This window comes from Saimiri boliviensis, chromosome 1 (genome assembly GCF_048565385.1).
Source record: "Saimiri boliviensis isolate mSaiBol1 chromosome 1, mSaiBol1.pri, whole genome shotgun sequence".
Classification (NCBI taxonomy): Eukaryota; Metazoa; Chordata; class Mammalia; order Primates; family Cebidae; genus Saimiri; species Saimiri boliviensis.
In genome coordinates this window covers 68,930,608-68,957,259 of record NC_133449.1, presented here as the reverse complement: position 1 = coordinate 68,957,259, position 26,652 = coordinate 68,930,608, and the positions used below count along the sequence as shown (strand labels likewise).

At 41.4% G+C, this 26,652-nt stretch overlaps 1 protein-coding gene across 4 annotated transcripts in view; it reads left to right on the top strand.

The window, feature by feature from the left end:
- Positions 1 to 26,652, top strand: part of ANTXR1 (ANTXR cell adhesion molecule 1) — a 266,805-nt gene that overhangs the window by 113,355 nt on the left and 126,798 nt on the right. For all 4 annotated transcript variants that reach the window (XM_003922664.4, XM_074398773.1, XM_074398788.1 and 1 more), the window contains exons 10-12: positions 601 to 699; positions 24,622 to 24,691; positions 26,179 to 26,257. In XM_003922664.4, coding sequence (XP_003922713.1) covers positions 601 to 699; positions 24,622 to 24,691; positions 26,179 to 26,257 — 248 coding nt within the window. The remainder of the gene's footprint in view (positions 1 to 600; positions 700 to 24,621; positions 24,692 to 26,178; positions 26,258 to 26,652) is intronic.

The following is a 26,652-nucleotide window of genomic DNA, read 5'->3' as shown; positions in this document are numbered from 1 at the left end:
ACAACTCCTGATCTAAAGGAATGTTTTTCCAGTTGAGGGAGAAAAGACAGGAAAGCAACACCAGACCGTACATAATGACAGTCCTACATTGTTCAGGACTAGCTGTGAATGCCCTAAGGCAGTGACTTTCTAAAATGTAGGCACCGTGGGGCTCTTAAGAAATCCTTTCAGGAAAGGACCATGTGCAAAACAGACACAGAGGAGGTGAGCTGATTAAAGAAAAGGTGGAGGACCCCTCCCCTCTGGGTCCCTCTGGCTACAGAAATCATAGATTTTCAAAATGCCTGGACTTGAAAATCGGCTAAGATTTGAATGGACAGAAAGGACGGAGGAAGGTGTGCCAGGTTAGGAGAACCAGTGAGCTCAAAGGTAAAAGGGTGAGAATTCAAATAAGAAGCAATAGGCCCTCTTTGGGACACCTAGGAGAATGAGCTGGTAGGTAGTCAACCTACCTGGTTGCTTTTGGTTTTCAACTTGAATTCATTTTTGAATATTTTAAGCCGGGTGAAATAGTGAACAAGTGCTATAAATCAGAGCAGATTTAGGGAAGCTTAAGGTTATCGGTCAAGTAACGAGTCTTGTCATTATTCTTTATTTCAGAGTCATTTCAAGTTGTCGTGAGAGGAAATGGCTTCCGACATGCCCGCAATGTGGACAGGGTCCTCTGCAGCTTCAGGATCAACGACTCAGTCACACTCAGTAAGTCCTTGCAGAGTCCATGGGTTTCAACTGGCTTCGGGGAGGGAAATTCCCAGCTTTGTCTTCCAGCAAGGCCACACACATGAAACCAGTGGAAAAGAGTTTTCCCTGCTGGAAAGACCCCCAGCAAGGGCATAGTGAGCCCCTACAGTGGTTCCAGTCAGAAAAGTCACCCCTCTAGGAGAGCAAAACCCCATGGGTGTCCAGCTTGATAAGCAGAGCAAGGCTGGACTTGAACCCCCTTCCTCCACAAAACACAGAGCCACAAACCACAGTCCTGCAGCAGCCCTCAGGAAGCAGCATGGCACTGGTTTCCTTGTCCCCTGCATCTATCCAATGGCTCACTCTCAGGTGGGTGTACTGGTGATGGTTAATTATGGCTGGGAAAACTTGAGGCTCCTTAACAAAGCATTGGAGACTCCAAAGGGTAAATGTGAAAAAGAGATGGTCTAAATGCATTAATTGTGACTAAATCAAAAACCAAACCATTAGGCTTGCACATGTAGATTCTGCAGCTTTTTTCAATCTGGATGGTTCTTGCTTGGAGTAGCCAAGAAACTCTCATCATGGTGAATATCTTACATGAAATACAGGGATATGGAAGTAGTACAGGAATATGGAATTAAAACTAACTGCATTTCATGAGAAAAAATGAATTATCATAATATTGGCTTCTTCACGAGACGTTTGCAGCAGTCAAGTTCCAAATTTAAGGATGTGTGTGTTTCATGTGGTTGACCAGGAGAGATGGGGAAGATGATTATAGGAGGGACAGATGTCAGGAACCCTAGTTATGATTTGCATCTGGCATCTGTCACACAGATAATTATTTATTCCACTTCTGCAGTGATAACCACCATAATATACTGTATTTTTTATAATGTACTTTGTAAATGCTTCACATCTTTTTGCTACAACAGCCCTGAGAAGACAGAGCAAGGAGGACAGGAGGACACATATTTGTTGACTAACCACTCACATTAGTTTTCTCCTTCTGATAGCCCTTTTGTTTTTTTGAGATGGAGTTTCACTCTTGTTGCCCAAGCTACAGTGCAATGGCATGAACTCAGCTTACTGCAACCTCCGCCTCCCAGGTTCAAGTGATTCTCCTGCCTCAGCCTCCCGAGTAGCTAGGATTACAGGCATGCACCACTACATCCAGCTATTTTTTTGTATTTTTAGAAGAGAGGGCTTTTGCCATGTTGGCCAGGCTGGTCTCAAACTTCTGACCTCAGGCAACCCACCCACTTTAGCCTTCCAAAGTGCTGGGATTACAGACATGAGCCACCATGCCCAGCTCAATAGCCTTTTGAACGAGGTCATCTTGTTTTTAAAGAAGAATTAAGGGGGTATGGATTTTTCCTTCTTGACATCGTAAAACCCACTTTTAGTAGTTAAACAGACACATGCAGTGGCTTCCTCACAAACATCTGGAATTCCTGGCCTTGGAATAATTCCAAACTTTGGAAACATTCAGTTAGTTTTCTTAATATTTGGAACTGCTCTCACAGATCCAAAAAGTATGTGCTATTCGAAAACATTCTGAAATATCCTTGAGTAGTAATAGTGTGAAAGTTGAACACATGCCCCCGGCAGAGTTCTTCCTTTTCTCTCCCTCTCAATTGTTATGTCACTTAAGTCCCCCTTCTCTCTCTCTTTAACCAAAATCACAAGTCTAACATCAAAAACTCCTGAGGGTTTAACTCAAAGTCATCAGTACCTTCCAAAGAAGACTTCTCAGACAAGCGGGCTCACACCTGTAATCCTGAGGTGGGTGTATGGCCTGACCTCAGGAGTTTGAGACCAGCCTGGGTAACATGGTGAAACCCCATCATCTCTACCAAAAATACAAAATATTATCTAGGTGTGGTGGCATGCACCTATAGTCCCAACTACTCTGGAGCCTGGGGCTGGAGGATAACTTGAGGCCAGAAGGCAGAGGTTGCAGTGAGCCAAGATCATGCCACTGCACTCCAGCCTGGGTGACAGAGTGAGACCCCAACTAAAAAAAAAGTTAAGATGAAATGCAAATTCACTGTGAATTTGTAAAGTGAGTACTCAAAGGCCTATTTTCCAACTTCTCTGTGAATTTTTTTTTTCTTGGGAAACCAGTCCTCTCTTCCTTTTCTAATATATAGTTGCAAATATATGCACAGTTTGGAGAAGGTGAAGGCAGTGATTTGATCTTACCACATGCTGCAAGCAACACCCAAAACTCAAGCATACAGCTATTAAAAGTATTCTCAGGGGAAAAATAGAGTTTGAGGAAAACACTTGGCCTTTAGTTAGTAATTCATCTGTTCATTTCCAGGCAGTAAATAATATGAACAAGAACCTGTGGAGGAAGGAAAGAAGAACAAATTTTAACATGCAGCACATTTACATCTACATTTTTCTATCAACCCTGTAAATGTCATAGTCTCTACTGATTCCTCCCTGTAAAATAAAATACACTTAGATTCCTTTACTTTCCCATTTTCCTTCCCCGCCTCTAAACCCCAAGTTGTATAATGTTATGTTATTTTTATTTCACATATTTCCTTTGTTGAGATTTTTTTTATAAGTGTTGCACTGAATTTTGTGACAAAAAGAGAATATAAGTGCTCTTATTAAGGAGAAAGACTGAATTGAAGGCCCAGTCATGAAGCTAAGGCTGTGTGGCTCTAGCCACTGCAAACATGATGCAGACCTCAGAGTCTTCAGCAAATAATGCAGTAGCAAGCTATACGAAGCAAAATCTGTTAAAAGAATATATTAAGAATGATATGTATAGTGGGAGATATTAATATGATTTTTCAAATCTTAAAAATTTAAAATACAGAGCATATATCTTTATGCTGTGAAGATATAGAGCATATAATACTTTAATGACTATGAACAACTTTGCAAATTGATCTTGCTAAGATGTAGATAAAATGCCAGTATATTAATGCCAAAAGTAGAAATTGTTTAGATACATTCTTAGATGATAAGCATAAACAGAATATAGGTTTAATACATGCTTCTCTCCCAACTTCCTTGTATTTACTTAAAAATAAAACCAACCAATCCACCACTTCGAAATCGAAGACAGTTTCTAGATTTTTAATCAACAAAATAGATCCAAAAATCTGGATAAAATATTATTTTTACAATTGTATCTTGTGGTCTCATTCAAAGAAAAGAAGTGGGAATCTCCGAGTACAGGAAACAAAACGGGAATAAAAACGTAAGAAACAAAGTCACAGGGGCTACAGGCCGGGCCAAAGGCTGTGATCCCGATACTGATGCAGATGCAGAACACCAGCTCTCAGGTCTGTGCCAAGGCATCACACAAAAGCAGAGCCCCCTGCAGAAATCAGGCTCCAGTGGGCTACACCAAGCATTTAATAGGGCAAGGAAGCAGGCAGGGGAAGAAAATTCACAGGTGTAAGGATGTTATACCACCCATGTGATACAGAAGCACCAAGTCAAGAAACTAGCCCAAAAATGTGTCCATAACCTTTCTGATTCCTGTGGCGCTACAGAGGCCATGCACGTCAACCCTGTGGGAGTCTTCCACATAGCTCAAGCCCACAGCACACCTGCACCAAACAACCCCCTAAGGGTGGGCTGATGGCCCAAAATGACAAACCATGTAAAGATTAATGGAAAAAAAAAAACAGAACAAGCAAGAAGAGAGGATCCAAGAGCAAATTTGAAATAGAATGAAAAATAAATGTGTTTAAAATGTGTAAAAAGATCAAATAGATCATAGGAGGAAAAACACTCATCAAAAGCAGATTTGCAGAAGAATTGAGTATAAATTTTAGATTTGAAAAAGTTTATTCACTGAAATAAAACTTCATGGATGGATTAAACAGTGTGATTAGACAGAGATGAACATGAAATATATTAACGAGAAGGGAATTTAAGGAAATTTCATTCCCCCCAACCAACCAAAGCACCACATCCAGATCTTTTTTCACCTAAGTTTTACCAAGTTTTAAAGAACAAATGACCCATATCAGATATGTACTGTTCCAGAGAAAAAGGTTTTTGGGTTTTTTTTTGTTTGGTTTTTTTTTTTTTTTTGGAGACAGGGTCTAGCTCTGTCACCCAGGCTGGAGTGCAGTGGCACAATCTCTGCTCACTGTAACCTCTGCCTCCCAGGCCGAAGCACTGCTCCCACCTTAGCTTCCTGAATAGCTGGGACCATAGATGTGAGCCACCACACCCAGCTAGTGTTTGTATCTTTTGTAGAGACAGAGTTTCACCATGTTGCCCAGGCTGGTCTTGAACTCCTGGGCTCAAGCTATCCACCCCACCTCAGCCTCCCAAAATGCTGGAATTACAGGTGTGAACAACCATACACAGCCAAAAAAAAAAAGCATATAAATTCATTCTATGATAACATAATCTTGGTTTAAAAAACAAAAAAACTGGACAAAGGTGCTAAAAGTAGAGAATACTTGAAATCAAGCTTACTAATGACAAACATCTAAATCAAATATTGGCAAACAAAATCCAGCAATGTATTTAAAAAGGACCAAGATAGCTAAGACAATTTTGAAGACAGAGGGGGAATTTGTTTCTCATGTAGAAAAAGTTACTGGTGCCCAGAAGATATTAAAATTCATTATCTGTTCATAATTTTTAAAAATACTTCTAATAAACTAGGAATAAGAAGCCTTCTTTAACATAAAAATATATCTACATATTTGAATTCAAGACTCAGCATCATTCTAATAATAAATCACTATGTAGAGGAATTCATTTTAAAGTTCAGAAGAAAAAAGCAGGACAATCTATTTCACCACTATTATCTAGTATTGATCTTAAAGTTCCGCAGCACTGTCCAACAGAACTTTCTGTAATGATGGAAATGTTCTAAGATGGTAGCCACAAACCACATTTGGCTGCTGTTCATTTGAAATGTGACTAGTGCAATTGAGGAACTGAATTAGTAACTTCATTTAATTTTTAACTTAAATGTAAGTAGCCACGTGTGACTAGTGACTACCATATTAGACAATACCATGAACATAACACCAGAAATCTGATGAGATATATAAATACAGGAAAGGTAGCCAAACATCATTACTCTGAAACAATGCTTAAGTCTTCCTGGAAAACTAGAGTGTGAATAGAACTACTAGGCTACCAAGAGGGTATTTAAGCTGGATGACTTCAAAATAAACGCTTTGCTTAAAACAATCAGCAGCTTTACCAGTGTTCAGCAATGACCAATTAGAAAACATCACAAGAAAAATATAGCAACAACAAATAAATTTGTTATTAACTTAACTTTTAAGTTCAGCAGTACAAGTGCGGGTTTGTTATATATGTCAACTTGTGTCATGGGGTTTTGTTATACAGATTGTTTCATCACCCAGGTGGTAAGCCTAGTACCCATTTGTTATTTTTCCTGATCCTCTCTCTCCTCCCACCCTCCACCCTCTGGTAGTCCCCAGTGTGTGTTGTTCCCTTCTGTGTCCATGTGTTCTCATCATTTAACTCCCACTTACAAGTGACAGCATGCAGTATTTGGTTTTCTGTTCCTGTGTTCGTTTTCTAAGGATAATGGCCTCCAGCTACAACCATGTTCCTGCAAAGGACATGATCTCATTCTTTTTTATGGCTACATAATATTCCATGGTGTATATGTACCACATTTTCTTTATCCAGTCTATCATTGATAAGTAGACAAATAAAATGTAACAAGAACTAATTTGATCAAATTTGTAAAGACATATATGATGAAAGTCACAAAACTTTCTGAGGGATATAAAGAAAGTGTGAAGAAGTTAGAGAGGCATAGACTCATGGCATAGTATAACCTCTGAAGCCAGACCACCTGGGAAAAAGATTCCTGGCTCTGTCATATCTAGCTGTGTTACTGTGGCATGTTATATAACATTCCCATTCAGTTTCTCTCTCTGTAAAATGAGTATGGCAATAACAGCCATACTATGTCTTGGATTGTTATGAGGTTTAAATGTGGCAGGCAGGGCTTAGAATGCGACCTGACACATAGTTAAAAGTCAGTCAGTGTTGGCTGCTGGTATTACTGTATTATTATCACTGTTATTAAATGGAGCAGTAAGCGGGTACTGTAAAGATATCAATTGTCTTCATAAAAATATTAATATCTACTTTTATAACAATCTGAATGAAAATTCCAATGGGACTTTTTAAGTTAACAAAATAATTCTGAAGTTTATATGGAAGAATAAACACGCAAGAATAGCCAAGAAAAATGTGGAAACTTGCCTTAGCCAATTTTAAGATGTATAAAAAAAAGCTACAGTAATTGAAACAATGTATGATCACACCACAATAGGCAAACTGAGCATTGGAACAATGCCATAAACAAAGACAAACACTTGGGTGAATTTAGTATAAAATAAGGCAGCCTTGGAGGGATCCAAGATGGCCGATTAGGGGCAGCTCAGGATTGCAGCTCCCAGTGACAGAGTGGAGAGTGAGTGGACGCCACATTTCCAGACAGATTTTTATTGCCCACAGACCCGGAGATTCCCAGGCACAGGAGCCCCATGGGTCGCCAGCCCGGCTGTTTTGGCCGTTGCGGCTGTTTTGCTGGTGCCCCAGTGTGGTGGTTCTCCATACAAAATACACAGGTCTGGGCACCATTTTAGCTGGCAATTGGAGCTCCAGGAAGGCAGAGTCACCCATTCATCCGATTAAAAAGCAGACTAAAACAGGGAGCCAGGCCAGGATATTCCCAGGCAAAAAAGCGCCACGAATCTCAGTGCCACTGTTTCAGCCAGTGCAGTGGGTTGCCACACAGGAAATCACACAGATCCCAGAGCCTTTTCAACAGATGACTGGAACACCTGGAAGAGAGTCGACCGTTCAACTTAAAAAAAAAAAGGCTCTGAGGCAGGGAGCCAGGTGATCAGGCTTGGCTGGTCCCACCCCCACAAAAAAACAGCAATCAGAAATGCTCTGGATTGAGAGTTTCACAGCATGCACAACTGAACCTAGACAGTCCAGCTCTGTGTGGGAGGGGCGTCCAACACTACCAAGGCAGTCCACCACTACAGAGGTAGTTTGCAATTGCTGAGGCAGCCCACCATTGCCGAGGCAGCCCACCATTACAGAGAGAGTCTGTCATTATTGAAGTCGGCCACCATTACCGAGGCAGTTCTAACTACACCCATATAAACAGGACTGCAGGGAAGTTCACACAGCAGCTGGGCAGAGCCCACAGTAGATCAGCAAAGCCTCTGCAGGCAGACAGTGACTAGGCTGCCTCCTTGCTGGGCAGAGCAGCCCTGAAAAAAAGAAGTAGCACAACAGAAACTCATAAATAAAGCCCTAACTCCCCAGGACAGAGCATCTGTGAAAAAAAAAAGGAGGGGCGGGTTATAAGTTCTGCTGCAGCAGACTTAAATTTATCTGCCCAGCAGTTCTGAATGAACAATGGAGCTCACAGCTCAGCACTTGAGCTCCTATAAAGGATAGACTGTCTCCTCAAGCAGCTCCCTGACCCCATTATATCCAAAGAGTCACCTCATAAAGGAGAGCTCAGACTGACATCTGGTGGGTATCCTTCCAGGACAAAGATAGCAGAAGAAGAAACTGGCAGCAACCCTTACTGTTCTGCAGCCACTGCAGGTGATCCCCAGGCAACCAGGGCCTGGAGTGGACCTCAGCAGTCCTACAGCAGAGGGGCCAGTTAGAAGGAAAACTAAGAAACAGAAAGAAATGACTTCATCATCAACAAACAGGACGTCCAGTCAGAGACCCAATCTGAAAGTCAACAACTAAAAAGCTGACAGGTGGATGAATCCACAAAGATGGGAAGAAACCAGCACAAAAAGGATGAAAACACCCAAAACCAGAACACCTTTCCTCCTACAAGGGATCACAACTCCTCAACAGCAAGGGAACAAGGCTGGGTGGAGAATGAGTGTGATGAATTGACAGAAACAGGCTTCAGAAGGTGGGTAATAAGACACTTCGCTGAACTAAAAGAACATATTCTAACCCAATGCAGAGAAACTAAGAACCCTGAAAAAAGATTTGACGAAATGCTAACAAGAATAAACATCTTAGAGAGGAATATAAGTGAACTGATGGAGCTGAAAAACACAACACGAGAACTTCACGAAGCATACAAAAGTTTAAACAGCCAAATTGACCAAGCAGAAGAAAGGATATCAGAGATTGAAGATCAACTCAATGAACTAAAACAAGAAGGCAAGATTAGAGAAAAAAAGGGTAAAAAGGAATGAAGAAAGTCTCGAAGAAATGTGGGACTATGTGAAAAGCCCTAATCTACGTTTGATAGGTACCTGAATGTGACAGAGAGAATGAATCCAAGCTGGAAAACACTCTTCAGGATATCATCCAGGAAAACTTCCCCAACCTAGCAAGGCAGGCCAATTTTCAAGTCCAGGATTCAGAGAACACCATAAAGATATTCCTCCAGAAGAGCAACCCCAAGGCACATAATCGTCATATTCACCAGGGTTGAAATAAAGGAGAAAATGCTAAGGGCAGACAGAGAGAAAGGTCAGGTTACCCACAAAGGGAAGCCCATCAGACCCACAGCAGATCTCTCAGCAGAAACCCTACAAGCCAGAAGAGAGTGGGGGCCAATATTCAACATTCTTAAAGAAAAGAACTTTCAACCTAGAATTTCATATCCAGCCAAACTAAGTTTCATAAGTGAAGGAAAAATAAAATCTTTTGCAAACAAGCAAGTACTCAGAGATTTCATCACCACCGGGCCTGCTTTACAAGAGCTCCTGAAAGAAGTACTAAACATAAAAAGGAACAACCAGTACCAGCCACTCCAGAAACATACCAAATGGTAAAGAGCATCAACACAATGAAGAAAATGCATAAACTAATGGGCAAAACAACCACCTAGCATCAAAATGGCAGGATCAAATTCACACATAACAATATTAACCCTAAAGGTAAATGGGCTAAATGCCCCAGTTAAAAGAAACACACTGGCAAATTGGATAAAAAGCCAAAACCCATCAGTATGCTGTATCCAGGAAACCCATCTCACATGCAAGGATATACAAAGGCTCAAAATAAAGGGATGAAGGAAGATTTACCAAGCAAATGAAGAGCAAAAAAAAGCAGGAGTTGCAGTTCTTGTCTCTGATAAAATATACTTTAAACCAACAAAGATCAAAAGAGACAAAGGAGGACATTACATAATGGTAAAAGGATCAATGCAACAAGAAGAGCTAACGATCCTAAATATATACACACCCAATACAGGAGCACCCAGATACATAAGGCAAGTTCTTAGTGACTTACAAGGAGACTTAGCCTCCCACACAATAATAGCGGGAAACTTTAACACCCCATTGTCAATATTAGATCGACGAGACAGAAAATTAACAAGGATACCCAGGACTTGAACTCAGACCTGGAACAAGCAAACCTAATAGACATTTACAGAACTCTCCACCCCAAATCCACAAAACATACATTCTTCTCAGCACCACATCACACCTACTCTAAAATTGCCCAGATAATTGGAAGTAAATCACTCCTCAGCAAATGCAAAAGAATGGAAATCTTAACAGTCTCTCAGACCACAGTGCAATCAAGTTAGAACTCAGAATTCAGAAACTAACTCAGAATCGCACAGCTTCATGGCAACTGAACAACTGGCTTTTGAATGTGGACAGGATAAACAATGAAATGAAGACAGAAATAAAGATGTTCTTTGAATCCAACGAGAACGAAGACACAACATACCAGAATCTCTGGGACACATTTAAAGCAGTGTCTACAGTAAAATATATAGCAATAAATGTCCACATGAGAAGCAAGGAGAGACCGAAAATTGACACTGTATCATCAAAATTGAAAGAGCTAGAGGAGCAAGATAAAAAAAATTCAAAACCCAGCAGAAGACAAGAAATAATGAAGATCTGAGCAGAACTGAAAGAAATAGAGACACAAAAAATGCTTCAAAAAATCAATAAATCCAGGAGCTGGTTTTTTTTAAAGATCAACAAAATAGACCACTAGCCAGATTAATAAAAAAGAAAGGAGAGAGTAATCAAATAGATGCAATAAAAAATGATAAAGGGGATATCACCACAGATTCCACAGAAATTCAAACCATCATCAGAGATTATTACAAACAACTCTGTGCACATAAACTAGTAAACCTGAAAGAAATGGATAAATTCCTGGACACTTGTATTCTCCCAAGCCTAAACCAGAAAGAAGTTGAAACCCTGAATAGACCAATAACAAGGGCTGAATTTGAGGCAGCAATTAATAGCTTACCAACCAAAAAAAGCCCAGGTCCAGATGGGTTCACAGCTGAATTCTACCAGACATACAAAGAGGAGCTGGTACCATTCCTTCTGAAACTATTCCAAACAATCCAAAAAGAGGGAATCCTTCCCAATTCATTTATGAGACCAACATCATCCTGATACCAAAACCTGGCAGAGACTCAGCAAGAAAAGAAAACTTCAGGCCAATATCCATGGTGAACATAGATGCAAAAATCTTCAATAAAATAATGGCAAACTGATTGCAACAGCACATCAAAAAGCTTATCCACCATGATCCAGTAGCCTTCATCCCAGGGATGCAAGGCTGGTTCAACATATGCAAGTCTACAAATGTAATTCACCACATAAACAGAACCAAAGACAAAAACCACATGATTATCTCAATAGATGCAGAGAAGGCCTTTGACAAAATTCAACAGCCTTTTATGCTAAAAACTCTCAAAAGACTAGCAATTGATGGAACGTATCTTAAAATGATAAAAGCTATTTACAGCAAACCCACTGCCAATATCATAATGAATAGGCAAAAACTGGAAGCATTCACTTTGAAATATGGCACTAGACAAGGATGCCCTCTCTCATCACTCCTATTCAATATAGTACTGGAAGTTCTAGCCAGAGCAGTCAGGCAAGAAAAAGAAATAAATGGTATTCAAATAGGAAAGGAGGAAGTCAAATCGTCTCTATTTGCAGACAACATGATTGTATATTTACAAGACCCCATCATCTCAGCCCAAAATCTCCTGAAACTGATAAGCAACTTCAGCAAAGTCTCCGGATACAAAATCAATGTGCAAAAATCACAAGCATTTCTATACACCAAGAACAGACTTAAAGAGAGCCAAATCAAGAACAAGCTGCCATTCACAATTGCTACAAAGAGAATAAAATACCTAGGAATACAACTAACAAGAAATGTAAAGGACCTCTTCAAGGAGAACTACAAACCACTGCTCAACAAAATAAGAGAGGACACAAACAGATGGAGAAATATTCCATGTTCATGGTTAGGAAGAATCAATATCATGAAAATGGCCATACTGCCCAAAGTAATTTACAGATTCAACACTATCCCCATCAAGCTACCAATGACCTTCTTCACAGAACTGGAAAAACCCACCTGAAACTTCATATGGAACCAAAAGAGAGCCTGCATAGCCAAGTCAATTCTAAGCAAAAAGAACAAAGCTGGAGGCATCACACTACCAGACTTCAGACTATACTACAAGGCTACAGTAATAAAACAGCATGGTACTGGTTCCAAAACAGAGATATAAACCAATGGAACAGAACAGAGGCCTCGGAGGCAACACCACACATCTACAACCATCTGATCTTTGACAAACCTGACTAAAACAAGCAATGGGGAAAGAATTCCCTATTTAATAAATGGTGTTGGGAAAACTGGCTAGCCATGTGCAGAAAGCAGAAAACTGGACCCCTTCCTAACACCTTACACTAAAATTAACTCCAGATGGATTAAAGACTTAAACATAAGACCTAACACCATAAAAACCCTAGAAGAAAATCTAGGCAAAACCATTCAGGACAGAGGCATAGGCAAGGACTTCATGACCAAAACACCAAAAGCATTGGCAACAAAAGCCAAAATAGACAAATGGGATCTAATCAAAATCCACAGCTCTGCACAGCAAAAGAAACAGTCATTAGAGTGAATTGGCAACCAATAGAACAGAAAAAAATTTTTGCAGTCTACCCATCTGACAAAGGGCTGATATCCAGAATCTACAAAGAACTAAAACAGATCTACAAGAAAAAAACAAACAAGCCCATTCAAAAGTTGGTGAAGGATATAAACAGACATTTTACAAAAGAAGACATACATGAGGCCAACAAACACATGAAAAAATGCTCATCATCACTGGTCATTAGAGAAATGCAAATCAAAACTACATTGAGATACCATCTCATGCCAGTTAGAATGGCGATCATTAAAAAATCTGGAGACAACAGATGCTGGAGAGGATGCGGAGAAATAGGAACACTTTTACACTGTTGGTGGGAATGCAAATGAATTCAACCATTGTGGAAGACAGTGTCACGATTCCTCAAGGACCTAAAAATAGAAATTCCATTTGACCCAGCAATCCCATTACTGGGTATATATCCGAAGGATTATAAATAATTCTACTACAAGGACACGTGCACACGAATGTTCATTGCAGCACTGTTTACAATAGCAAAGACCTGGAACCAACCCAAATGCCCAACGATGATAGACTGGATAGGGAAAATGTGGTACATATACACCATGGAATATTACGCAGCCATCAAAAACGAGGAAAAATTTTAATGTGACATGAAGCTGTAAAAATTCTAGAAGGAAACAAAAAAATTTATATAATCTTCCAGTTGGGAAGGATGTTTTGAACATGAAGGAGCATACCATGAAAGAAAAATTTGAATGTTTGAGCACATAATTTTTAATTATCCTGTTAACCCCTACTGCAATAAAAGCTAAAGGGAAACAAAACTGGAAGAATTATTTATAGGATACATAACAAACACAGGGTCAATAAACTTAGTATAAAGACAATTCCTAAAATCAGTTTTTTAAAAAAAGGTGAATACATCAATGGGTAAAAGATATTAAAAGGAAATTTTTAAGAAAATAATGATTAATAAGCATATCAAAAATATTTCCTATAACCAAGAAAATGCAAATTGAAATAATCAATTGCCATTTTTACTTTGTCAGACTAGCAAAGATTAACAAAACTACAATGTGCAGTCTTGGCAAAAATGTAGGAAAACAGGTGTTTTCATTCATCATCAGTGAGAAACCATTAAATCATTAGGAAGGCAATTTTTTTTAAATGAATCAACTGCTTCTATACATTTTTGACCCAGAATTTCAATTTCAGCTTCATCAAAAGGAGGTAATTGGGAATGTTTACAAAGGCTTGGCCACAAGGACGTTCATCACAATGTGGCTCATAATAGCAAAAGAAACGTGGAAAGAACAAAGGAAATGAGATAGAGAGGGAAAAGAAAAACACCCAAATGTCTAACAATAGGTAATCTGTTACATAAATTATACTTCACCCCTAAAGAATTAAACAATTTTGTAGAAGAATAATTATTGAAGTGGGGAAAGAGGAATGTTAATAATATAGAATTCTGTGTTAAAAATAAGTTACAAAACAATAGACTGATACTATTTTTGTTTTTTAAACACAAATATTTATATGCAGAGAGACTGGAAAGATATACATCAAAATGTTAATAGCCTTCACCTCTGAATGAGACTACTATTAATTTTTACTTTCTTCTGTCCATCTATTTGTGTTTTCTAAGTTCTCTGCAATCATATGTCCCTGACATAATCAGAAAAGAATCCACAAAATTTATTTAAAACTTAATTTTTAAATTCTTGCTAATTATTGAGGTCTAGAATACAGCCTAAGTTTAACATCTGGTTAGTTCAGTCACCAGGCTGAACTCTGCTGGCCAAGAAAATATTTTGGACATCTTCACACAAACTGTATTTACTCTGGCTGCACTTTTTCCTCCTTTAGTATTCAGTGAACTATGCCAAGAAAAGATCCACTTTCTATTGGAGATCCACTTTCAGAGATATCAGAATGCTAAAAAGGAGACACTGGAGTATGAGCTGAGAGGTGATCCATTTTATGCAATGTCAATTAAAAATGGATGTTTTGCTAATCTATTAATGAAAAACATGCTAGACTATCCTGGTGTTGCATGGATACACATGAAGTATGACTATAAACAAAAGAAACAGATTTTAACAAACTCACTAAAATTAGTTTATAGGCCATGTAAGAAATTGGATTGATGATATTATAGGCACACTTTACTTTTTGATGCAAAATTTTATTTTGCAACTTGATCTTCAATCCTATTGACGAGGCATGGCTCTGGTTTACTTTTGCGCACTATCAAAGGATAAAGCTTTGTCCCATTTGAACATATTTCCCCAAACTGAACATCGGTCAGGAAGGTAGTTCTAGGAGTTTTGAAGAGGGGGCTCAGCTTTCTAGGGGGTAGAGAGACAACATTCATTCGAATGTGGAAGTTCCAGAGGTGGGTGTTTTCAAAACTCTGCCCAGTTTTCCAGAAACTATACTACATCTTAGAAAACACTGGGCTCCAGGGCTGCTGTGGGAACCCTAAGAAGATTATTAATATGCACATGGGGAGGAGGACCAAGCATAGGAGAACATAAACTTTCCAAACAAAAGCCTATTGTTTCCTTAGTCATGTGTTAGAGTCTTACCATATATTGGTCAAAGATACTTAACACGCTTTCAATGCATCCCTAGGGATTTGATATCATGTGAAGGTGATGAAATGCCATTTTATGTAACTCAGAATGAAGAGATGTAAAGGAGCGTATAGTCTCATGTTCTTCTTCATGGGGATGCACATCAGAATCACCAGGGAGCTTCCTCCAAGTGATAGCAGCTACTGATTGTTGAGTACCTACTCTACACCTGGTGCCATGACAGGTGCCACCCTGTATTATCTCATTTCATCATCACCACAGCCCAGTGAGGGAGGAGCTATTTCAATCCCCATTTTGCTGATGAACTCAGAGAGAGGAAGTGCCCAAGTCCGTCCAGATGGCAGGAACGGACTTGAACCCGGGCAGTCTGGCTCCAAAGGCTTTAGACCACTCCTGTACATGGCCTCCAAAACACAGATCCCCAAAGATCCCGGGGTCCACTGACTCCAGATGCCCAGGGGACAGATATGTGCCTGATTCCAAGATCCTGATTGCAACAGATCCCCCTCATTTTGTGACAGATAGTCACAACTCAGCGAGACTTAACTGCTTGCTCAAGGTCACAGGGCACATTAGTAGAGAGGTCAAGACTTGAACCTAAGCTCAAGAGAAAACGCCCCAGACCAGGGTGGGAAGAACCCCAGGCATTAGAGTGTCAGTGTCTGTAGCTGGCTGTGTGACCACAGGTAAGGCACCTCTCTTCATTCCCTGAGTGGCCCTTTTTCTTGAACTTCAGGAGCATTTTGTGTATCTGGTGGTATTTCCCCTTTGGCCCTCTTTCAGACAGAGCTCTGGTTTTTGCCCACTGATTTTTGAAGTAGCTCCTGCAGAGTCTATGTTAGTGCATGTTCCCATCTTTCAGGCCTAGAAAAATACAGATACACTGAAATTTACTGCCATAATCCAGAATGGTTGGGGGAACAAGAGGGAAGTTGCCACCGAGGTAACCAGGTGGCAAGGGTTTTCAGTGGGAGTAAAAGAGCTTATACTGGGGGCGAGTTGCAGTCCAAAGTTAGCTGCCGCAGCCCCTGATGAACAGTCATCCTTGATGTTTCCTCTGTTCTACATGAAAACTCTGTTCTACATTTCAAACTAAAAGTTTGAAATTAACTCCATGTGAAAATTGTGAGCTCCATGAGGACTCCGGGCATGCACTGCATTTGTTTTATGCATGGCTGGAAGAGATTTCCTTGTGAACTTCTCTGAAACCTACCTTCGTCCCAGCCCTGCTGTCCTGCAGGGGGAAGTTGGCATCCCCCTCTATTTCTGCACCCCATGGCTCAGTTTTCAGGTAAGGTGACCAGCAGGTGGATGCTGCCCTTCCCCGTGCAATACTGCTTCTCTGCCATTTCAGTAGAATCATAGAAGAGAAGATGATTAACTCAGAGATGGGCCATACTCCTGGGAACCCCAGGGAGGCTAATAGTCTGTGTCCCTTCAAACTCACATTCTTTCTTTTTTATTGCATTTTAGGTTTTGGGGTACATGTGAAGAACATGCAAGATTGTTGCATAGGTACACACATGGCAGTGTGATTTGCTGCCTTCGTCCCCATCACCTATAACTGGCATTTCTCCCCATGCTATGTCTCCCCAACTCCTCATCCCCCGCTGTTCCTCTCCTATTCCCCCCCCACCTCGACACAAACCCACATTCTTTAAATATTTCAACATCCATTGAGAGAAGCTGTGTACTGCCAAGGGAAGGAAGAAAATGCTCCTGGCAGCCGTCTCCCCTGTGCAGTTCAGCTCTGGAAGCCAGCATACATCCCACAGCACCTCAGTGGCTTAAGTGTGTGCCCAAGGTCTCCTTCCCACCTCTCTTCTGAGTTTCTGTGTAAATTTGTGTCCTTTAAGAACAGTCAGTATTTGCCATAACCTGTGACCATGAGTGTGTGGAACGATTTAGCCATTTTGGTAGACTTGCCACTCAGTTCCAATTCCAAAGGTAAAATGATTCCAAATTTGTATACAGCGGCAAGAGTTCACATGTCAGGAGACACATACGTTGTGCATGAATCCTGAATTATCCTCTACCGAGTAAAAACAAAGCTTTGAAAATATTTTTCTTCTTAGCAAGTTATAGCTGTTTTAAGTGCTGCAGTTATTCTGACCTCAGAATTACAAAATCTTAAAAAGCTGATGCTTTGCCTAGAAGATAATTCGTAAGTTCTGTAAATGTCAACAGTCAAGATTTGTTTTGGGTGTGGATTTACTGAGAGGAGAAAATACTCCGCAAGAACCCTGAACTCCATTAGCTTCATTTCACTTTTTTGCACTACCTAAAACTACCTATTAACCTCAGATGGAGAAAAATGCCAAATGCCATAGAATTATATATAGTGTAATCCCAATTATGTTAAAAATAATATACATGGGAAAATTCTGAAAGAGTATTCCCCAAGACATTAATTTTATCACTAGAAGTTGGGATTATCAAGGATTTTAATTTTTTATGCACTTCTGTGTATTTCCCAGGCTTTTATGCTAATATGCATTACTTTGTAATTAATACAAATAACAACACGTATGGGCAGCTAATAATTTACATCCTGAGAAGTCAGACCAGCTGACAAACGGTTCCAAATGCTGGTGTGCCTAGAGCTATGAGGTCACAAGCTTATGCAGAACTTGGGAGTGTGTAGCCCAACAGACCATCCAGAGATCTGCAGGGCTGCTAGATCCTGGGCCCACATTCCTCTAGGAATGGACTCATGGTCCCTCACCTTTTACTTCCTCTCCTTGAACCTTCTCATTCCTCCCTGACTTCACAACCACTGTTCAGCCTTTCCAAGTAGAAGCCATTTTCTCCACTTTCAAAATATCTGTCTAGAGTTTAATGTCTTCTATCAACAAAACCTTAAGCTTTTTATTTCACCCATCTCTGAAAACCTGCTAGCCCAGGGCCTGACACATAGTACATTCCTTTCTACTCTCAGCAATGGGTCCTATTTTGCTTTCTAATAACCCCCACGTTTGTGAATTATCAATGAGGCAGCCCCAGGTAGACAATCAGTCACCTCCCTTCTGTCTGGAGCTCCAGAAAGCTTAGCCCAGATTCTTGGAATTTCACCAACTTGGAGTCCTTCTGAACATAATTTTATTTCAGGTTTTTGCACAATATTTTACAGGTCTAACTTTTTTCAAGCTGGTTATTTTCAGAGGCAGTAAGGAGGTAGAAATATTCAGCCTAACTCTAGCCTGCGTGTTGTCCATCATTTGGAGACACATTCCCAAACTAGCTGATAATTTGGTGCCAAACAGTTATATTTGGCTCTGGAATGCCCTGAAAATGCTCCCTAGACCCAGGGGATGTTAGGAGAAACAGCATGGCGAGTTCATTTTAGTCCGTAACCTCCACTGTTTTTCCCACTACCTAATGCAAATGTCACTATGGGAATGTAAGCTCTACTTTGGGGCTTACATCAGCTTTGGAGGGTTACAACACACCCTCCCCCTGCCTCCATAAGACTAGGGATTATTTTTCTCTTCCTCTTTGCCAGAAATAAATATTTATATCAAGAAAAGATTGCCAAGACTTGAAAAGTATTTAAATTGTTTAATCCGCCCTTATAAAAGGATTTTTCTGATTGGTGTTTGAATCAGCTAATGAATTTCAACCCTGGTTTTATCCCAAATTCATTAGACAGTCACCAAACTGCAGGAAGAATTCTGAGAACTTTCTTCTTCACTAGTCTGAAAAGGATTACATTGTCCCAAGGTCTAAACCTGTAAATATACACTTATGAGTGCATGGTTCCAGAGCATGGCTTCATTCTAGTTGGCATGATCAGAGCCTCTCAAAAGACACCTGAACCTTTTCATAAAGCTCTTCATCCCTAGCCCCTGCTCCTGGAGGGCAAGCTCCTGCTGGTATCCAGCCTTGCGCATTGAAGATCTTGGCCACATGCCTCCAGAGTGGTCAATATGAAGAGCCTCAGCTCCTGGTATGCTTCCAACTACATTATAGGACTAGCTGGGTTTACCTTGGGCAAGTTATTTCAGCAAAACTTGGGTTTGAATTCTGCCTCTGACACTTATAAGTGGTACAGCACTAACTCAATTAACCCTTCTGATTCTGAGTTTCTCAAACTGTAAATAATAATATCTCTCAGGGTTGTGGAAGCATCAAATGAGATCATGAGTATATGATGTTAGAAAAAAATCAACATGCATGCATGTGTGTGTGTGTGTATAGATAGGTATATGTGTATGTGTGTATCTATACATACACACAAATTCACTAAATCTTTTCATTTCCCTATTAATTCCTGCCACAAGGATGTTAATTTGGTAGAATGATATAATTAAGCAATCAGGCATATTGAACATTTTAATGTTTAATACCTCTGATTTTAAACCATATATCCATGTAGCATATTTTAAAGGTGCGGAGGCCCATGTAGTAAAGATGCATATTTACTGAATGCTTAAGAGCTAAGTATCATGCTTTGTACTCGAATGCAATATTATTTACTCCCCACAAACATTATCACCACTGTTTATAGATGGAGAAAATGTGTCCCTAGTCACACACTAGTAAGAGAAAGGTCTGGATTTGACTCTGTGTGATCTGAAATCTCCTCTGCCCCTCTCTGTACCCTCAGTACACAGCTTGAGGAATACTAGCTCCCAAGTCTGGGGTGTTTGGCACTCTGAGGTAATGACACTCATTGGTCCCCAAATCCTGATAAATCCCCCAATCCTGAGCAAGCTTGTCAGACTTCTATAGACAGATGCCTTGGGTAAACCTATATCACAGGTACACACAGAATTCTAAAATATCTTTGGTCATAGACAAAGGAAATTTATATTTCAAGATTATCTAAAAATTACATTTGGCTAGGCCCAGTGGTTCACGCCTGTAATCCCAGCATTTTGGGAAGCTGAGGCAGGCAGATAGTTTGAGCCCAGGAGTTCCAGACCAGCCTGGGCAACATAGGAGACCTTGTCTCTATTTTAAAAAATGTTTTAGTTAGCAAAGTATGGCACTGCACTCTTGTGATGCAATGACTAGGGTTGGGGGAGTGGGGCGGGGACGAGGTGGGAGGATCACGTGAGCCCAGGGGTTGAGGCTACAGTGAGCCATGATCGCACCACTACACCACAGCCTAAGCAACAGAGAGCCTATCTCAAAAGAATATAACAAAAACTTAAAAATGAAATTTTCATTGAATGTCTGATTTCAAACTCTCACCCCTCCCTAATTTTCTCCCCAATTGCAAACAAAAGCCAAGTGGGCTAGTCCGACCTCCTGGCTTCCATTCCCCTTGCCCACCCGGTGCTAGTGAGCGGTGAAATGACCACCTAGCGGGCAGACCAGCAGAGCCTCAGCTGTCCCAGGAGTGAATCACGGCCCCACATATGTCACAGCACCACTGGCTTTGGCAGATGCGACAGAGAGGCTGGCACGGCCCCGGGGCCAAACGTGGCATGGCCGAGGTGCAGCAAGGAAGGCTTTGTGCCCTGCTTCTCAAATGGAGTTCCAGGAAGGGGTCAGATGACCTGAGTTATGGAAACCAAATGGTCCTCCTTTGTTTAGGGAGAGAGAGAGAAAAAAAGTCACTCATTTTTGTGGTGAAGTGAAAACAGGCTCCAAACCAAACAATCCTCTCGGAGCAGAAAACGCCAGCTCCACACAGCAGGCCCACAGCCTGCGAGGCTGATACACTCGGATGGAGGAAGGTCTTCCACAGCCTCAGCAAAGCCTTTGCAGGCCTCCCAGTGCGGGTCTCCATTTTGCTCTAGAACTACTTGGTCTCCCAAGCAGAAAAGGAAAAGGAAAGGAGGGGGAAAGTGAGAAAGGTCTGCCTGGCCTGGGCCACACTCATCCTCTCACTCCTGTCCCGTTGAGATGGAGGGAGGAGAGAGGAGCTGTCCTGAGGCAGCTGGAAGTGAGGCCACACGCTGACCCAGGAGCAGGGCAGGCCAGCCTGGAGTCTCCCTGGCTGTGGCGCTGCAGTGTGCTGCCCCGGACGCTCTCCTGGGCGTGACCCAGCTGTTCCCACAGAAGGCAGCTGGAGTCACAACGCCTCCTGTGGCCGCTCCGCGGCTGCCCCGTGGCTCTGTGGGCTGGCTCTGTGGGCAGGGATCTGTACTCCCAGGTACTGCTAGTGCATGTGCAACAGGATAAGCCATGGCCACGAGGAAATAAATATAGGTTTGAGTCAGCCACGCCTGTCCTCGTTCAGTTACTTCTCTAATACAAGCCTTTCCTGGAATGGAGAATCCTTTAGTGAGGAAAGAGTAATGTAGAGTTTATTTCTAGCCTTGGCTTTGCCTCTGGCTTGCTGTGCAACCTTAGATCACTGTCATCTCTCTCAGCCTCCATTTGGCATCTGGAATATGAGCCTAAGGATTCCTGCCCTGCCTTAACTCACAACGTTGTCATTAGAAGGAAACAAAGCCCAGCTTCTATCAAGGCTGAAGCTTATAGCCTATTAGATAATCATGCAGACTCTGCAACCAGACTGCCCGGGTGCAGATCCAAGTCCCATGGGTAACCTTGGGCAAGTAATTTAATCTCTCTATGTCCATTCCTCACCTTTAAAATGAAAGGAATAATACCCCTTTCTGATAGCTCTGCTAGAAGTTTAAATTTGACTAAGTGACATACAGGAAGTGCTTAGAGACTGCCTGCATGCAACATGCCCTGGCGAATCTGGCTGTCATTGCAGATACTCCTTAACTTGAGATGGGGTTACATCCTGATAAATCCATCATAAGTTGAAAATATCATAAGTCAAAAATGCATTTAATATGCCTAACCTCCCAAACATCATCACTTAGCCTCGCTTATGTTAAACATGTTCGGAACATGGACATTAGCCTATGGTTGGCAAAATCATCTAACGCAAAGCCTATTTTATAATAAAGTGTTGACTCTCATGTGATTTATTTAATATTGTGCTGAAAGTGAAAAACAGAATGTCAGTATGGGTACTCACCATTAATGTACACAACTGAAAGCACCTTCATAAAGTTGCAATATTTAAGTCGAACCATTGTTAAGTCGGGGACTGCCTGTGTTATCATCACAGGCAGGACATCTTGAAAATAATAATGTTCACTTCAGGCACTGCATGATCCTACACTGTCATCATTAGCTTTGTAATTTTACTCAACACAGTGTCACCATTCCTGCAACATTCCGTAATCTGCCAACAGCTAATTCTAGATATGGGGGTATCCTCCTGTAGTTCCCTGTAGTGTTTAGGAAAAATCTCCAAAGCTTCACCATGGCCTGTGTGGCTGTGGTCATCTGGCCCTGCTGCCTTTTTTAGCCTCATTTTGAGCCACTGGCTGTCTCACTTAGATTCAACAGACTGATTGGTTCTCTTTTAGCTTTCAAAAGTTCTGGGGTCCTTCCTGCCCCAGGATCTTTGCAGTGCCTCCCTCTCTCCCAACCTCCGGTTTCAGCTTAAATAGTCTTTCCTCTGCCAGACACCGTGGCTCACACCTGTAATCCCAACACGCTGGGAGGCAGAGGCAGGTGGATCACCTGAGGTCAGGAGTTCAAGACCAACCTGGCCAACATGGAGAAACCCCATCTCTACTAAAAATATAAAATTAGCCAGGCGTGGTGGTACGTGCTTGTAATCCCAGCTATTTGGGAGGCTGAGGCAGGAGAATCACTTGAACCCAGGAGGCAGAGATTGCAGTGAGCTGAGATTGTGCCATTGCACTCCAGCTTGGGCAACAAGAGCGAAACTCCATCTCAAAAATAAAAGTTTTTTAAAAAGTCTTTCCGCAAGGAAGCATTTTCTGACCTCCCAGATGATGACCAGCCCCCCTCCTTCTCCTTCTGTGTATTTATCTCAATTATAATTACATAATAGTTTCTGTAATTACTAGCACATTGGCCCCTTGGACAAGGAACTCTATCTGTTTTGTTCATTGCAAACCCTAGCACATTGCTTGGCACATGGTACACACGGAAAGAATTTATTTCTTAATAATGTTAAATGACTGTCTCTCCTGCAGCTCCTATAAAATCCATGACTGTGTTTCTCTTCTCAAAGCCTACATCTCTAGTATATAGTAGGTCTTCAATAAATATTTATTGGATGAATGAATAAACAAATGACCTGGAATAACCTCCCTAACTTTTCACCACTTGAAGATTTTCCTGTACATCTTCTTCCTCCTCTTGCCACTGGGGATGTAGCGCTTAGCTCTCAGATGTGTCCTCTAACTCCCACCCCAGACAGCTTCCTAATCTTCACTCAGGCAAGAGTTTAATGTCAGATATATTCTGCAGTCACTTATAGATAGAAGAGACATCAATGTCACAACAAAAGCAGGATATTATGCTTTAACAATATATGTATTCTTTTGTATCTTCTAGTTTCAGGAATTTGTAATCACAACCTGATTAATGACACAAATCTTATTCATCTTTATTTCACCTATAGGCCCTACCACAGCCTTTTTGTACAGCACGTGTACCCGATAAAAGCTAAGGCTTGAAGGAATGACTATTATATATTTTCTATAATGGAATTACTTTTATATACTTTGTTTAATAACTTCCCAGCCCTGCCTCTGGCCCCAGAAATGGATACAGTGAAGTTCTTAAGGAGCTTGAATTTAAGCCACTTGAAGTTTTTTCCTGGTCACCTATGAAAATGAGCGGAACTTCCCCACCCCAAAAGTCCCCCACTCTGATCCACCTTTCACAGCTACGTCTGCTAAGACCTCCAAAATCATCACTTCAGTTTTACTCAAAAACCCACCGGAGTGTTTTCTATAACTTAGAGAACTTTATCCAAATCCCTCAGGCTAACTCAGAGAACTTGGACCAAACTTCCTATATTATCTGTTCAAATCCTTCTTATAACCTACCTTGTGACATATATTTATATGCCCTGTCTTTCCTCATGCCATTTCTCCCACCATGAATGTCTCTTCCCCATCTCTGCACAAAAGTACTGCTCATGTTTTGCGCTTTGCTATGACCTGACTATGACACCCATGTAAAGGAAGCTCCCTGTCTTATGAAACCCAATGATATTGTGGTGAAGTCATTTGTCAGTAAACTTCTTCCACAAATATGGCTTCTCTCTCAAACTAGACTTAGACATGGAGCTCCTGAGCTCCAGGCTAATATTATGTTTCCCCTCAGTAATTCCTGCTCTATCTAGGAGTTCACTCACTATTTTCTCACCAGCCTGCTCAATTGCACATACCACAGGAAGCTACGATTCAGGCAGGAGCACTTGAGTTCACTGCTAATGGGTTTTACAGCTCAAGAGTTTTTAAGCTCAAGAAGATTGATTTTTGTTTTTCTGGTATTTCCCTGGACTTGGTTGATGTTCTCTAGAAGTCACTGAACTTGAAATTATAAACTTGCCTCCCTCTTCTTAATCCAGTGATTTCCTTTTTGCAGATGAGAAGCCCTTTGCTGTGGAAGACACTCATTTACTATGTCCAGCGCCCATCTTAAAAGAAGTTGGCATGTAAGTTTTCACCAGCAACTGAACCTCCCAGGCAGGGAGGAGAGAGGAGGCAGAGGGGGACAGGGGAAAGGAAAGTATCTAGAGAAAGTGGAGCCTTTCTCTAGCTCCTCCAGCTAATTATGGAGCCAATGTTTACAGTGAGCCATACACCAGGATAAGTGTTTTACAAAGTATCTCGCTTCTTTCTCCCGGGTTCTCCATGAACCAGGTGTTCCCACTATCCCAATTTTACAGATGTAGAGACTGTGGCTGCAAGACTTTAAATAGCTTGCCTAAGGTCACACAGCAGTGAGTAAAAGAGTCTGGGCTTAATCTGAGGTCTGTCTGGCTTAATCACACCTACACTTCTAGAAAGTTCTCACACACTTGACCTCACTCCGTCATCACCATTGCTCTGCTAGATGATCTTTATCTCCTCCTTAGAGAAAGAGGGGCTCAAAAAGGCCAAGCGGGGCCATGGCTGGTTCATGGCAAACCAACACCCCAGACTCGTGCCTTCTGATGTCCCACACAGTGCTCCTTCCTCGATGCTGCACAGCATCAGATAATCACCCAGACCAGAAAACGTTCCCTGAACTAATTTATGGGGGGAAATCTCATGGTGGTGCAATTATGATAAGCACTAATGAGATGAGTTCAAAACCATCAACAGAAGAAAGCAAATGAACACCTTGAGCAAGAAAAGAAATATGTGGGAAATGAGGCAATGCTGGTGCAGAGAACCACAAAAAATAATAATAATAATAACCTCTCCAAAATTGTGCCTATAACAGGCTAGACACAGAACAGAAGCTTTAAGGGGAAAATGTTAAAGCTGTTCACCTGAATTTTGCCTTTAGTCATGTGTTAATATTGTAAGAACTCCAACTCTGGGTGCACAGCATCAGCCTGTAATGCCACTGATTTCACGAATTAGCTCAGTGTCCATATTGCAAAATGCAACAAAACATAAGGTCAATTTCCAGTTGAGTGTCTTAGAGTGGGAGGCGATAGAAGACAAATTCATCTTCTGCTTTACCTCTGTAAGTCTGTTGGATGGTAGCAAAGCCACCCCCATCAGATCACTGAGAGTCCAGATAACAACAGCAGAATTTGCATTTATAGCTAGCCCAGTTTATCCCCCATTGACTTGGATTGTTTTTGTAATAATACTTTGTCCAACTACAATGCGACAGGTAAGTTAGATGAAAGTAAGCTTTGACCATTCAATGCCACTCACTGCAATGCCAGAATGTCTGAATGCACTGCCTTAATATACCAGCCAAGCATATCCTGACATTTCTTCAAACTTTGGAGGAGGATAGGCTATACAGACTACCCTCCACATTTTACAGAAGAGGAAACTCAGACCCCTTCTCCCCAGAAGAGACTCCAGTCTCAAGGGTAGTTAAGAGCAGAGCCCAAAGGACACCTGTGTGTCTGGCTCTCAGCCTGTTGCTGATTGCACACCATGCTGAGAGTCTCTGCTTCCCTTTTTGTCATTGCAGGAAAGCTGCACTCCAGGTCAGCATGAACGATGGCCTCTCTTTCATCTCCAGTTCTGTCATCATCACCACCACACACTGTGTAAGTCATAAGCTTTCCCTTTACTGAAGACCTCATTATCATTGTCACCATCAACGTTTCTTAAGCAGCAATCTCCAAAGGTGCCCTGGAAAGTTTTGTGGTTCTTCATTCTGCTTGCTGAGCTTTGATCCCATCACTGCTCAACAGCCACAGTCTGGATTGGAGTGTGCTGTACCCCAGAGTATGTCAGGCATGTCTGTGTTAAGTTCTCCAGCTTCCCCTCTTCTGCTGAAGGGGAGATCTAAAGTCACTGCCCTGGCCAGATGGTAAGATGGGCTATGTCTGCAGTAATGAGGCGGAGGCCCAGGTGGAGTGGGTTTAGGAGAGAATACATGGAAAGGAATTGGACAGCATACACAGAAAGAACGTCTTAGGGAGTTCATCTCTAAAGGGAT